The sequence below is a fragment of the Dunckerocampus dactyliophorus genome, chromosome 21 (genome assembly GCF_027744805.1).
Source record: "Dunckerocampus dactyliophorus isolate RoL2022-P2 chromosome 21, RoL_Ddac_1.1, whole genome shotgun sequence".
NCBI lineage: Eukaryota > Metazoa > Chordata > Actinopteri > Syngnathiformes > Syngnathidae > Dunckerocampus > Dunckerocampus dactyliophorus.
The window spans coordinates 3,702,377-3,718,186 of NC_072839.1; the positions used below are offsets into that span (position 1 = coordinate 3,702,377).

Below are 15,810 nucleotides of genomic sequence, written 5' to 3' on the forward strand. Positions count from 1 at the left end.
AGACATTACTAGCACAGCTTTGTTCTGTGGGTGGTGGATATATTCTATCAGTTATTATTAAGCCTCTAGCTTCCTTTTAGTAAGTAAAAACCTTGGCTATGATTGCACTACATTGTCATGTAGACCTACAAAGTACACTTGGAAGAACAAGAGGTGAATAAATGTATTGCAACTGATGTGAAACTGATGAGGGGTAAGCTTTGCTTCTTCCTACTCCTTTTTGGACTTGAAAAATTGTGAATTGTACTATGTGATTTGCTACTGTTTGACTCATGCATGTTCAGGATTAAAACTATGAACCGTGATAATAACAAGCCTAGTAGTGCTGTACAACTTTTATCCGCAGTCCGCAGTGCCCTCTACTGGTCAACATTATTATTTTTTCCCCCTTTTTTTTCTTTTTTTTCCTCTAGTCAACATTCAAACTGGACGCCAACCTGTCTATAGAGGCCACCTGTCTATAGCGGCCACCTTTGCAGACTCCCTCTAGTGGCCGCTATAGACAAGTTTGACTGTATTACAGTACAACTTTATTGTGTTTTGTTTCTCATATTAAAATTTTTTTAAATACTGTATTTTTTCTAGAATATTTCAACTCTATGCCACGGAAATATTATTTTTCCTCATTATTACTAGTTTCTTCTTGTAAAATTGCAACTTTTTTTCTTGTTAGAATCCAACTTTTTTCTCAATATTTTAATCGTATTCTCATAAAATGACAGGCATTTTTTCCCATTTCCGCTGGGGTTTTTCCCCAACTCTTTCAACCTTCTTTTTGAAAATTTTATTCTCATCATTTTGACTTTGTTCCCATCATATTTTGACTTGAATCTTATCATATTACAACTTTTTCCACAATCAAATTTTCATTGTTTTGTTTCTAGGTACTAAATTGCTGTCAGTTTTTCCTCATATTACGACTTTATTCTCGTAAAAAAAATTCTCGTTAGACTACAACTTGGTTTTCTCAATATTTTGACTTTATTCTTGTAAAATTACTGCAGATTTTATTGTGTTGGGTTTTTTTTTTCTTCTTTTTTTCGTTTTCTTGTTAAATTATATTTTGAAAATGCGCTGCCCGCTGGCCGCACTTTGGACACCCCTGGTCTATAGAGCGTACATACATAACGGACGTAATCAGTCTTACCCACAAACATAGAGGCAACCGTGGTGTTTGAGCAGGATGTCGATGATGTCATGGCTGTGGAGCAGCAGGTTGTGCTGGACGTATCTGGGCGGTCCTCCTGAGATGAAGGTCCGTTCCTCCTTCGGCTCCTCTCTGGAGAAACACACCTTGAGGTGGTTCAAGGTACCGCCGGACACAAAGCCCTCCAGCTCTTCTCTGTGGAACAAAGACAGGGAACAGCGTTGAGAGAATAAAGGTGGATATTCAGACGGATGGCCTTGTGACAGCCCCTTAAGATATTCAGCAGCAGATCCCTCCCACGAATAAGAAAAACCGTCAAGCTCAATAGAACAACAACACTACAGTGATGTGCAAAAGGTGCAAGGAAAGCTGTGCCAGACAGCCAATTTATTTTGCTTAACAAGAAAAATAGAAAGGTCGAGTCAGTGTTCTAAACACATTTCTCTCATCAATCCTGCTGTTGGGTGGAACCTTGCTTCCTAGGAGAAGTGTGCTTGCCAACTTCCTAACTCCTCTGCTTCTGTATCGACTGGGCCTGGGGTTCTTTTGGCAGGAGGAGGAGGAAGATGCTAAGATCTCCAAGCATGCTGTGCCTGTGAGATCATGAGCTATTTCCATCCATCCATCTTCTGTGCCGCTTATCCACACTAGGGTCCCGGGTATGCTGGAGCCTATCCCAGCTGACTTCGGGCGAGAGGCGGGGTACACCCTGGACTGGTCGCCAGCCAATGGCAGGGCACATATAGACAAACAACCATGAACCCACATTCATACCTATGGACAGTTTAGAGTCGCCTAGCATGCATGTTTTTGGAATGTGGGAGGAAACCGGAGTACGCACGGGGACAACATGCAAACTCCACGCAGAGATGCCCAACGGAGATTTGAACCCAGATCTTCCAGATCTCCTGGTTAGCCGACATGCTAACCACGAGGCCCTCATGAGCTATTTGTCTTCAGCAATGAGACTCTAACACAGCGGTGTCCAAAGTGCAGCCCGTGGCACGTTCTAAAAATAACATGTAGCAAGAAAGCTTAAAAAAAAATAGAACAAACAGCAGTATTTCTACAACAATTACAAGTCAAAATATTGAGAGAAAAAACTTCTAATCTAACGAGAAAATATCATAATTCTACAAGAATAAAAAATAACATATATATATATATATATATACATATACATATATATATACTGTATATACACATACACATATATATATATATACACACATATATACATATATGTGTGTGTATGTGTGTATATATATATATAAACATATGTATACACATATATATGTGTGTGTGTATATATATATATACACACATATATCTGTGTATATATATACACACATATATATATATGTGTGTATATATATACACATACATACACACACACACACATATATGTGTATATATATATATATATATATATATATATATATATATATATATATATATATATATATATATATACCCAGCACAAATGACAAAAAATTCCATTAAGATCAGAATGTGACGAGAAAAAAAAGTCATACTTTTACGAGAATAAACTGGTAATATTATGAGGAAAAATAATGTCATCATTATTGTGGCATGGAGTTGAAATATTCAAGAAAAAAAAATGAAGGTCATAATATTAAGAGAAAAAGTAGTTTAGGGAAAAATAATATATCTATCATCTTTATTATATACTGTATATATTATTATATATAATATATATTATATACTGTATATATTATATACAGTATAATATATTTATAATGTTACGGGAATAAAGTCATAATATTACGTAGAGAAAATTTACGGCAAAAATGATCCTGATAATAGGCTTTTTCCACCTGTATCACAAAGCTGACATGCAGGATTTTTTTCTTCTCATATATGCTGTATTGCATAACTACTTAGCATAGCTGCATGTGTTGCTTTACAAAATAAATGGCCAGAAATGACCGTGGAGAAATGTCATGCACATGCATGGCTTTAATGTAGTGGTGAGAGGTTGCCATGGTGTTGCCATGCTGACTTTCCTCCTGACAGAGGTGAGCTAAGCAGGTCATCCCGCCATGTGGCCATGGAGGGGGGGGGGTAGAAGGATTGAAGCACCTCAAGTGGGCGTGAAATACTGCATTTACCATCACAGGAGCATGGCAGTTTTTCAAGACATATATTTTTCTGCTTGCTTTGACCTTAGGTCGTTCTTTTTGGCAGGCTGGGGGCGCTTGTCCCCTTTAAACGACAACACTGTTGTGGACTGTTATGTCATTTAGGACAAAAAACCTTTATTTTAACAAAACCAATTTACACAATTCAACAAAGGAGATCATAGCTGATAATTCATTCCCACCAATCTTCTACATGCTGGCATGTACAATATTTCCTTTGATTATGTTTTGCGTAAAGGTCTTGAAAGAATTCAATACTAATACGCAACGAGAATTTCGGGAGAAATTGCGTGTGAATGCTGGCGATGCTGACGCTGAACTATAATGTTGCACTTGCTGTCGAATCCCGCGCCCAAACCCTGACGAGCTGACGCCGGACTGAAATGCTGTAGCTAGCATGCGAACTGTTCACATGCTAAGTGTTTGTACAAGGTAATATCTGAGAAAATGGCAGAAATGCTAACATAACACATTATATGATAACACTGTCTACGTAAGTTGACACCGATGAAAGTGGTTAAAAATGCTAACATGCTATAAGTTAGCCACACTATACAAGTTTATACCTAATATAAATAACATGTTAATGTTAGCTTGCTAATAATGCTAACATGCTAGCTGTTATCATCATAACACCTAGCATAATAGCGCTTAGTCTTTGTGTAAGTTTATACTTATGAAAATGGCTTAAATGCTCACATGCTTATGTTAGTGCACTAACAATGTTAACATGTTAACTGTTAGTATGCTGACATGAAAACACAAAATTTATATCTTAGAAAATGGCAAAAAATCCAAAATGCTAACACCTAAAATGAATACCCTGTAGGTTTATACCTTTTGAAAATATAAAAAAAGCTAACATGCTAATGTTAGCATTCCAACACCTAGCATAATAGCGCTTAGTTTTTGTGTAAGTTTTTACTTATGAAAATGGCTTATATGCTAACATGCTTATGTTAGTGCACTAACAATGTTAACTGTTAGCATGCTGACATGAAAACACAAAGTTTCAATCTTAGAAAATGGCAAAAAAATCAAAAATGCTAACACCTAAAATGAAAACCCTGTAGGGTTATACCTTTTGAAAATATAAAAAAGCTAACATGCTAATGTTAGCATGCTAACACCTAGCATAATAACGCTTAGTCTTTGTGTAAGTTTATACCAATGTAAATGGCGTAAATACTAACACGCTAATGTTAGTGTCCTAACAATGCTAACATGCTAACTGCAAAGATGTACACCAAACATGAAAACACACTGTGTAAGTTTATATATTTGAAAATGGGAAAACAATCTAACATGCTAACACCAGCATGATAGCACTTAGTCCTTATGTACAGTACGTTTGTACCAATAAAAACTTCAATTGTATTGTTTTCTTGTACATAGCGTCACATCGCAAAATAAGTCATTTCTGGATACCTTTTCATCCTTTTATTAAAGGAACTAAATATTAGCCTTATATGTTATTTACACAGCAGCATGTCATTTCTCTCTTTCTACTGCTTTCTGTTATCACATGTACATGTCGAGGAGGGGCGGCAAAACAGCCGGCTACACTGCATGCGCGCACACGAGTGCGTATTTAAGTAACATTTGAACCGTAATTATCATACATGTATAAAAGAGAGGTTCAGTTGTCACCTAGTGCTGTTTTATTGGTATTGCTGGAATCAATAACTGACTGAAGATTTTTTTTTTAAATACTGCGTGTAACCTCCTCCAAAACTTTTTTTCAAAGATAAAACGGAATAGAAAACAGATAGCACCTTCCCCACAGGTTTCTCCATTCCAAGGTAATGCCAAACAACAAATCCTATTAAAAAAAAGACCCTACAGAAATAAACAGAAGCGAGTCATGCACTGGTAAGTGGGTTGTTCTGATTCTGCCAACCTATTTAAATTGAGTAGTACTCCTCACGGGCGGCTCATGCAACACAGACTAATAGCTTTGGTCAACACTGTTGGGGGTGTTCTTTAGAGGGGCCCCACACGGCGAGCAAACACTACCTTGGCTGTCTGCTGATATTTAACTAGCAGACGGGGGGGGGAAACAAAGGCCAGCAAATCACACCGCCTGTCATCGTATTCTTGTGTGATTAAGGACGCTAATCCGTGCACGCTATTAATCCTGTAGAACAAGTTGATCAGTGCGCCAGTGCTGAGCAAACGTTGATACTAGGAGGACGTTCAATTAGTATGCAGCCAAGAGAGTCAAACCAAGAGAAATGGGCCAGAAAAATGAGAGAATCTGATGGGGTTTCATCACAACAAACACAAATGCAGATAAATGTGCTTGTGGCTCCTCATCTTTACTCAATACTTAACTACCACACTGACCCAAACATAAGAAAAGAGTCGTCTTCGACGTAAACAGTAGAAACTGGACCAAAAAACTACCGTAAGTAGCTATGAGTGCTAAATGAATGCAGGCTCAGCCACCTGCGACAGGTGCTTGGAGGCGATATTGTGCAAGTAAGGTCTTAAATAAGTAATGCAGCATCCTGACACATGTGACACATTGCCGACCTTAACACGCCAACAGCGGCGCTCAGTTCCAACACGGTAAACTGGCACACGTTTCTCCGTCGCTATCCACACGACACTCAACACCGCACTTCGGCGTTACCCACCAACGGCGAGCGAGGTGCATTCTGAGCATCGACGTGGCCAGAATGGTGCATCAATTGTCAGTTTCTGCTGGAATTGTGACAACTTTCATACTGGTGAATTTATTATCACTTGTTTTCATTGGATTTACGTTATTGAAGTGTTTGAGTGACTCTTCTCTTCAACTTGCATGGCGCAAAATAGCATGAATATAAAAAGGCATCGTTTTCCACTTTTAAAGTACCCGCTTATGCACCGTTTACGCACACTTTCAGAAGTAACAATTTGGCACCGGTGTCGGATGCACTAATCCCTCATTTAGCGCGGTCAGTTGGTTCCTGGCTTGACCGTGATAAGTGAATCTGTGAAAAAAAAAAATATTTTCGTAGTTAGAGCATAGAAAACCTGTTTACGGCCTTCTAAATACAGTTTTTAACATTATTAGAGCCCTCTAGACATGAAATAACACCCCTATAGTCACCTCTACACTCCTATTACTCAATTTAGTAGGCTTAATAAGAGAAAATATTAGAAATGTTAGACATAAATAAGACTTGTGCTCGTGTGTGCTGCTGTAAATGTGTTCCTGTGCCAGGGGAGCTGAGTTAGGGGGCGGGCAGGAAGTGACATCGGGGCTTCAGAGTTGAGTTTTGTCTTGGTGTGGGTCATGGCTGTGTTAGGGATTACTGTGCCTGTTGTGAGATCATTCAAACCTGCAATAAAATCCTGCTCTGTTGTTTCACACCACTCTGGTGTGCTTGTGTTTCTCAATGAACATTACAGTGACATTACTGACACCTAGTGAGCAGTGTAGAATACTACATATCATCACAACCTCTTTGAATGTGTCTTCTGAATGCCTTATATTTGAATTTTACTTCATTTATCAATTTTTGTGCTTGAAAATGCTTAATTTAGGCAAAAACATACATAAAATGTGCTTAAATCTGCATGTTTTTCAACTAATAGGCCGTATTCAACCACAAAACAGCATGATTTATTCATTAATGTATTTTTGAAGAACCCTGATGGAATGAAGCTGTGAAATTAACGTAACAAACACCCAACGCTAATAAGCAGCTTAAAAATTATTCATAACATGATGAATGAAATACAATTTTAGTGATGTTGAAAAAAATTAATAAAAAAACCCCCAAAATTCTTTCATCATTTTTTGTGTCATGTTGTCTCTCTATATTCTATATCTCTATATTCATAATTTGTAAAAAATAAAAATAAAATAAAATAAATAAAAATAATATAAAATAATATAATATAATAATATAAAATAATAAAATAATAAATAAAATAATAAAAATGGTACTAAACTCACCTGAACAGGTAGTCTCGGTCTCGGTAGCGACAACCAAAAAACAACCAGGTCTCGCCAAACACTGCCTCTGGTTTCTGCTGCCTCTCCTTTTGTCTGAAAGTGACATACGGGGTGTTATCAGTCCATCGTCACTCGCAAAACAGAGGGGCGGATGCAGGAGAGGTGACACCGGTAACGCAATGACAGCCTTACTCACAGAATGGACTGCTGCAATGCAAGGACGTTATGTGTATGATTACAGCTTCCATTACTACAAACAGATGTCGCACGTCATCTCATCCTGTGTGTGCATGACAAGTGCAGATTTTCAGGGATTCTGGGAAAGAATTCTTAGCAGGAGGAGCACAAAGCTCCTCTGCTGGTATCATCCCCAACACCTGGTGGAGAGTCGACCCCCACAAACCTTTCAAGGCGACATCAGTCAGTAAAGAGTCCAAACCAGGAGGGAAGGAGGGAGAGAGGTGATGAGCCAGAGTGACCACCAGTGGCGACAGAAAGAAGACAGAGTCTGACTAGGGCCTCCAAACGTTCCACCTCGTGTTCCTAAGCAACAACACTCGAGTGCACTCTACGAGGAGATACACAAGAAGAACACCCAAAAAAAAGCATATTTCTCTCGGGCATAAAAACAAGTAAAAAACATTTTCCCGACTATAAGTAGCACTTTTTGTCCATACTTTGGCTTATATCAAAATATATACAATATATAATTTGCCTTTAAGTTAAAGTGGGGTGTTGGTTGTTTTTTTGGCGACACCTAGTGGCCGCAATAATTCATTGAGTTGAGCTTGTGATGCAGTTAGGCACACAAATCAAATAATACGAAACATACCGGACGCTTTTTTGTTACGGAATACAGTAATTTCTCGTTTATTGCAGTTAATTGCTTCCAGACCCGATCGTGATAAGTGAATTTCAGTGATACAGGAGCATATAAAAAAAACAACAACCTCTCCTTCTAAATGCAGTTTTTAACATTATTAGAGCCCTCTAGACATGCAATAACACCCCTATAGTCACCATTACAATCATAATAAGAGAAATTAAGACACACAAGGCATAAATAAGACATAATATAGACTCACACGTCAGCATTGGGAGAGCTCCTTGTTGTTCCTTTTTTTACTTAAAAGTTTGTGTACAGTAGTACCTGCAGTTATTGTCTCATAGTCAAATTAGTGATCAGTGCAGAGTACTACATAGTATCATGTCTTTGAATGCGTCTTGTGAATGCCTTATATTTGTATTTTAGCCATTTTTATATTTAAATACTTAATATAAATATGCATGTATGGAAATTTATGACAAATAATAGGCCACGTTCAACCACAAAACAGCATGAATTATTAATTAACATTTTGGAAAAATGATATAGTGGCGAGGGATGACTGTACTGCCTTGGAGACTATGTCTGTAAGTAATGTGCAAATACAATTATATGATTGACAGGTGGTATTTTAGACAGCAGTGTTCAATTAGGACACTAATGACGTCGAGCTTGGAGAATGTAGCTGCTGCGTCAGCCACTGACTAGCTAAATACACACATATGATTTTCAGTCTATTGTAATTCATGTGTGAAGACAAAAATGAAGTTTTAGTGTTAAAATACGGCTGTTTGATACATTTCTGCACACTGGGATGCGTCCATGCGTCATGTCACATATTAAAAGTGCCTTCCTCAAGGACATTGCCCCCTCTCTCACCGCCTTCGTCTTCTTCTCTTGTGAATTTAATAACTAATTTTTGGAAAAAGCTCGCCATCATAAATACGGTAAATGCAACTATCATGATGCATTTTTTTTTGCCACTCATGATGGCTATGAATATTCGTTTAATATCACATTGAAGGGAAAGTTTAACAACCAATGATAAAGCCTCATTTTCGGGGGGAATCCCCAGTCACAGTGATCGATGAAACACTCTTAATGCATAAAATAACCATCAAACTTCAATATTTGTTCATATAATGCACACAGAGCAACGAACAACTTCATGCTCCGTCTCCTTGAGGCCATGAGGCGTTCAGGCACACTCGTAAATTTCAGTGTTAGGCGCTAATTGCCTTCATTTGTATTTACGTATGACAACTGCTGTAGAGCGGAAAATACGCCAAGCACAATATTCAATTTATCTATCGCACAACATGAGAGGCCCAGTTTCTTCTATGCTTCACAGTGTCACCTGACATGCTGGAATTCATGTTTCCCTACAACGAACCTCAGCTCCCCAGTGTCAGCAGCGCTCATGCAGACTATGACTGTAGCCACAACACAATTATCTTGGTAGTGTAGTAGCACAGTTTTTTTATTATAGTGGTTGTTTTATATGTTTATTCATTAAAAAGCTAAATTAAAAATGTGTGCAAGCATCCTCGCTGCCTTTCCTGTCGCTCTCCATTAAGCCGATGACAATAAGATATCAATAGCAAAAGGGGGAAAAAATAACCGGAGCTCTTTATACGGTGTCCCTTGGGATTTGCTGCGTATCCTTGGGCGTCCTTTACAATTCACCAAGACGTGTGTGCTACAAGTCGAAACACGGAATTAAAGCGGCAGCTGACTCTTAATGCCGGCTGCTGTATGGTGCATATCAATTAGGGCATTAATGCCCTCATTTAGTGTCGACCGTGAGTCGCTGATAAACCAATTAAGTTAAATGGGAATCTGAATGGAGCAACAGTTTGGTGTTAAGCTTCGTGTTTTGCACAACGAGCGCAAAGTCACTTCTTGAAAACACAAGGTAGAGGTAGCAGACGGATGCTGTAGGTCAAAGGTGCCATGCTGTACGTTGTGCATAAAGGTCAGACAATTCAAATAATGCATTTAGGAACACTAAGCACATTTCGGGAGGATTTCGGATTCCCCCCCCCCCCCCCCAAAAAAAAAGACAACGTGATGAAATGTGCAAAGAGGAGACAACTGAGGGAAACGGAGGAGCTGTCCATCAAGTATGCTTGTCTGAATCAAGAAGAGGACGAATCTTTCTGCCTCGCAGGTTCGCTGTCAGCGTCGTGAGAAAGCTCTTTGCTTCCAGCACAAAAACTTATAATACAGAAATTGTGCATGAAATACTCTACAATTGTACGGGTGCTCAATTAAGAGGTCCTTGATCACAAATCTAATAAATTCATACATGACTAACAGGGGTGTAAACATTCACGAGTCGTGGTTGTCGATACAATTCAAGGGCGATATTGGTTCATTCAGCACAATGCGATCCGAAACGATGCAGTAACTTTAAATCGATTCAGTAACTTTTTAGGCAAGAATTCAGCCAGTGGGACTGTGAAATAAATACCTGGATGCTAGACAGTTTCCTAGATTCCTGTTGTTTTTTGTAAGGGAAGGTCTAAATGGGAGGTCTAAAGGGATCGTTCGTATTCACCGTCAGCCGTGCTTAAATCCAGTGCTTCGTTTCCTAGTATCGATTCAATGGATTGATTAGCTTTTAAACGAACTTAGATCGATACATATGTCATCCTGAATGGAATCTTGAGAACCCAGATCGATGTAGTGAACGAATTGTTACACTCCCAATGAATAGTAAATTATATAAATAATAAAAATCAAATATTAAAAAAAAAATCAAACAATTAAATGAGTCATCCATTTTGACTGAAAAAAATCAAAAAGTATTCTATGGCATAAAAAAATAGAGGGCTTCCTGAAGATTCTCATAATAAAAAAAAAATAAAACACATGAAAAAACTGCATTTAATATTTACAATATTAAAATTATTTTCCATTTTAAAGCCGTTTTAAAAGCACATTATCTCTTTACACAAGAGTCATGCCAGCAGCTACAAGGCTGTATTTCCTGTGTGCATACATTTACTACTCTTTAAAATAATCGAATAATAACACAAGTGGGCCCGGAAAGAAAGGCTTTTGGGTCCGGATTCGAACCGAAGGTCACTGAATGAGGATGTCTCAGCAACTGCTTGCATATGTAAAAATTACTGGTGAAAATGTGCTGATTTTACCATTTTTATATCACATTTCTCAGTTACAAATGGAGCAGAATCAGAAATGCAATAGGATGATGATCAAATGATTAAAACAAAAAAAAGAGAAGTCTGAACTTTAGCGTCCATCAATTGCGTCTGGCTGCAGTTCCCGTCCCTCCCATTTGCATCCTGGTCAAGACTGTTCTGATCCGTAAACAGCCTCAAGTTATTTCATTTAAGCACGCTCGTCTCGCTCCCCTCTCGCCGGCTGCCCTGAAGGGATCAATACCAATATGAAAAAAACCTGGATCCCATTCTGAGCAGACCACACCGGCGCCTTTCCTTGAATACAAATCATTTCATCGCATCTGCACACTCTTAACAGCGTGCAAAAGAGCACTCCATTTGGTCGGAATCAGAATTGTGCCATTTGGGGAGGCAGGGCGGGCAGACAAGCCGGCTTTGTAAACATTGCAATTATCTTTATACAGTACTTCATTCAGACACAGAAGAGGTCTGCCTGGCAGGAGCTCCATTTCCCATAGCTGACGTCAGTTTGCTCCTGTTTGACAAGCTGAGACTGGACAGCACCCCTGCTGGTTGCAACCAAGTAGCACACTCCTTTTTGCGTCACATGAAGACGTATTTATACGCTTTTATAAACCCGAACGCACGATCCCAAAGACGTACTTGTCTTTTACGTTTTTTTGCGCGAGAGGCAAAAAGGGGTGATGACGCAACTGCACACTAATAGATGTCACTTTTAGAGCAGTTTTGAGCCATAAAAACGGCCACAAGGTGGCAGAGGTACATTTGAGCTTGGCATGGTTCATTTGCATATAAAAACACACTCGACAGCAAGGAGGAAATGGAAGAACGTGGAGGAGTGTAGCGTGCAGAAGTTTACACATTGTAGGGAAATTTTAACGCGTGCACACATATGTGAGAATTGCAAATAGTTCATGGTGTTATATTTGTAAATCAATTATTTTGACGTAAAACAACCCTTTTTGTGTTGTTTATGTTGTGGTATAGTTGTTTAGACATTAGAGCTGTCACAAAAACAAAATATTTGTGTCAAAGTGAAAATATCTTTCCCAAAAAGCTGGTTTGTCCCTTTTTTAGTCTGCAACTGATATTTTCCTGAAACTTAGCTATGTTCTACTGCTGATTACGAAAGAACGGAAAAAGGTAGAAACAAGCTTTGTTTTGATGAAAGACGGGGGAGTCTAATCTTTCTTTTGGTAGGTTCCGTATTTGTATAGCCATAGAACACAATATTCTGTGTGCCTTGAAAGATCAATCAAAATCGTCTAAAATGGCTGGCACTAGACGGGTTGAATTTTGAAAAACGGCTGGGATTGAATGAGTTCAAGGCATTATGAATCAACAACAGTGTTCTGTATGAAATGAATAGGCAATCTCTTGTATGTCATGTGCAAGATGATCCCTAGGAATGTTTCTGTTTAAAAAAGTAAGAAGTATGATAATATATGTAATTGCTGTCCCTTCTCTGAGCAGAAAAACACCAGCAAGAGGTCGTATTCTGCATAAGTGCAGCGATCAATGCCAGACAAGCGGGGTGGCTGGCGTGTTGGCATCACCAAGTGGAGCCTCTGACCTTTTCAGGAACGCTTCCTCCACCTGACAATCTGCATTTAAAGAATGTGTTTTTTTTCCAAACAAGCATCGTTTAGCGCTAAGAAAGGTGATGGAAGGATCTCAGCGGGTGTGCCGCTAACAGGATGCCTCTCAGACCCCGAGGCGGATACGGCGCCCCCCTGTTGACAAAATGGGTGATGGTTATCCGCCATTGGTCCAGATTTGGAAAACAATGCAGCTTCACACCAGGACGGGTGACGACCCGCCTGGGCACCACACGGCCGGAAAAGGGGATGGTGCTCAATTTTGTACTTAAGCTTATGCTCCAATAGTTTAATACATCATACGAACCATAACAAAAGTGTATAGAAGATGTATTTACTTGGGGGGGGGGGGCGCTTGGCCACCACTGTCAAATACATATGTTCCATTCGTCTCCTGCAGTGAAACCTCTGAAGCCGATTGCCACAATTTGGAGTTCAACCAAAATTATACTTCAAAAAGCCATCATTATGCTCGGTCAGTTGAGGGTATTGCTTTTTATTTGGCTTTTTTTGCATTTTTTTGTGACACCACAACAGAAGGCTACCGGTGATGGCAAAGACAAAAAGTGTGACGATAACCATAGAACAGGAAACCGTCAAACAGGAAAGGGTTTGGCTGCTCAGTATAATAATACAATGAATTACACTTACCATAAATAACCCAATTAAAGCCTTTTTTCCAGTCACCTATAGCCGACGGGTGTGTGGTCTAGAAAAGCAAATAACCGCCAGGGTCTCCAATTAGTACCGGGTCAAAAAGCATTGCCATGAACTGCTGTGGCTGTAGAAAACCTCCAAATGTAGGTTTTATTAACACAAGCTCTGCATGCACTTTAAAATATTGCCTGCACTACACCAACACAAAACATGTCCTAATACGAGTCTAAAATGAAAAAAAAGAACATTTAAAAGTTTTCCCATAATGCATTTTGTTAAAGAAAACCATGTCATGGAGGAGCATAGAAAGCAGAGAAGATGGTGGACGGCGTTGCAATGCTTCCTCTGTCCACTAGAGGGAGGCAGAGGACCCGGAGACCAAAGCCCAGAGGGAAGCTGACGTCATTGCAGCGCTCCAATGAATGCGTTGCTCAGACGCAATGCCTTATGGGAAAACTTTAAAATGTTTTTTTTTTCATTTCAAACTCACATTGAGACATGTTTGTATATTTGTCAGGTACAGCTTTGAGTGCTAAGTTGCTGTGTGAAGAATTTAGTGTTTAGTATCCTGCTGCATTTTCCAGTGGGTTGACAAGCTCGTTGTGAGTGGACTGATAGCTCGTGATTGGCTCCTGCCAAATAAAGCGCAATCGTTTCCTCACCGCGCCACAGTATTTAAACAATTAGTAGTAGTTCTGAAGTAAAGGAGATGTCACGAAATTAGAATGTAGCCATAAATTATCCGCAGGGTTCAAAGTTTAAGAAAAAAGTTGCCGCTTATACACCGGAATTTACAGTATTAATTCATATATTTTTGAAAAAAGTGAGAGTGAAGCCGTGAAGTTCAAAGCAGTAAGTGGTGAGGGGATTACTGTGATAATATTGTTAAGACAATAGATTCATATTGTTTGTTGGGGGGAAAAAAAGAACACCATTTTTTGAGTATTTTCTGCCAATGTTAAATAATATGAAAGGAAGAAAATGTCTTCAAATGTCAGTCCCAGTCAGTGCTGACGCCCCCCACCTTTCACACCAGCTCCGCTGTCCGGGGGATTTACAGACAATTGACGCTGACTGGGTCACAACCTCATCTGCACAAAGTCACCCACGACTTGGATGTGTCAGTCACGCTAAAAAGCCTTGCGCTGCTTCCTGACAAGGCCGGGGCTCAGGTATCAGTGCGGGCGAGAGAAGCTTTAAGTCCTTATGACAGGTCATCTTCTTGCCTAACCGTCACTTCAGAGCCTCCAAATATTAGACGGACTATGAGTGTCGCATGAAAACACTCCTGGTATCTACAATTAAGGTTGAAATTAAATAAACGTCAGCATCGGCGAGCAATGATTTACTCCACGGCCACCACCTTCTGGTTTATTTATGTTTAAATCGATATGCTTCCATGCGGTGCTGAGACTCCTGGCTGCTCATTAGACACCATTGTAGGGAACCTCATTATATATAATGACACGAGTAAAGCGTTTCAAACTATCTCCGGCAGGATAGCAGGAGTCGTCGTTTGGATTTATCATGCCTGGTGAGATGGAATGACGTCAGCCTTTTAACTCATCAAGACCAAAGACGTATTATAAACCCGGATGACCGATCCCAACAATGTATTTATGCGTCTTTGAAGGGTTTTTTTGCGCAAGAGGCAAAAAAGAAGGGATGACACAACTCCCCACTAATGGATTTCACTTCAGAGCAATTTCTAGCCATGAAAACGGCCACAAGGTGGCAAAAGTGCATTTGATAAAGAACTCAGCAGAGATCATGTGGACGGAAAAACCACACATGACAGGAAGGAGGAAGTGAGAGAGCGTGGAGCAGTATAGCGTGCAAAAGGTAGGGAAATTTTAACGCACGCACGCACGCACGCACACAAAGCTCAGTTCACCAATATGAAAATTGTAAATAGTTCATGGTGCTATATTTATAAAGAAATTATTTTGATGTAAAACAACCCCTTTTTGTGTTCATGTTTTAGTATAGGTGTTTGTCACAAAAGCAAAATATTTGTGTCAAAGAGATATTCATATTTTCCTGAAACTTACCTATGTTCTACTGCTGATTACTAAGGAATGGAAAAAGGTAGAAACAAACATTTTTTCTGATGAACGACGGTAGTCTAATTTTTCTTTTGGTAGGTTCCATGTTTATATGAAAAACATGGTCACTAAACCAATATATGTGATTTAGATGCATTCTGCAAAACCGCCAATAGGTGGCACATATCTCTAGTATAACAGTTCAGATTGATCGCCATTGAGTCAATTCTAAATGAGATGTGCATGAGAAAGCACT

At 39.3% G+C, this 15,810-nt stretch overlaps 1 protein-coding gene across 6 annotated transcripts in view; it reads right to left on the reverse strand.

The window, feature by feature from the left end:
- mtrr (5-methyltetrahydrofolate-homocysteine methyltransferase reductase) overlaps positions 1 to 15,810 on the reverse strand; it is a 40,005-nt gene that overhangs the window by 6,172 nt on the left and 18,023 nt on the right. For 5 of the 6 annotated variants that reach the window (XM_054765088.1, XM_054765089.1, XM_054765090.1 and 2 more), the window contains exons 12-13: positions 7,259 to 7,351; positions 1,148 to 1,342 (exon numbers count right to left, since the gene is read on the reverse strand). In XM_054765088.1, the coding sequence (XP_054621063.1) occupies positions 1,148 to 1,342; positions 7,259 to 7,351 (288 nt within the window). Of the gene's footprint in view, positions 1 to 1,147; positions 1,343 to 6,192; positions 6,288 to 7,258; positions 7,352 to 15,810 lie in introns of those variants that run through there. The other variant, XM_054765093.1, reaches the window with a different exon arrangement.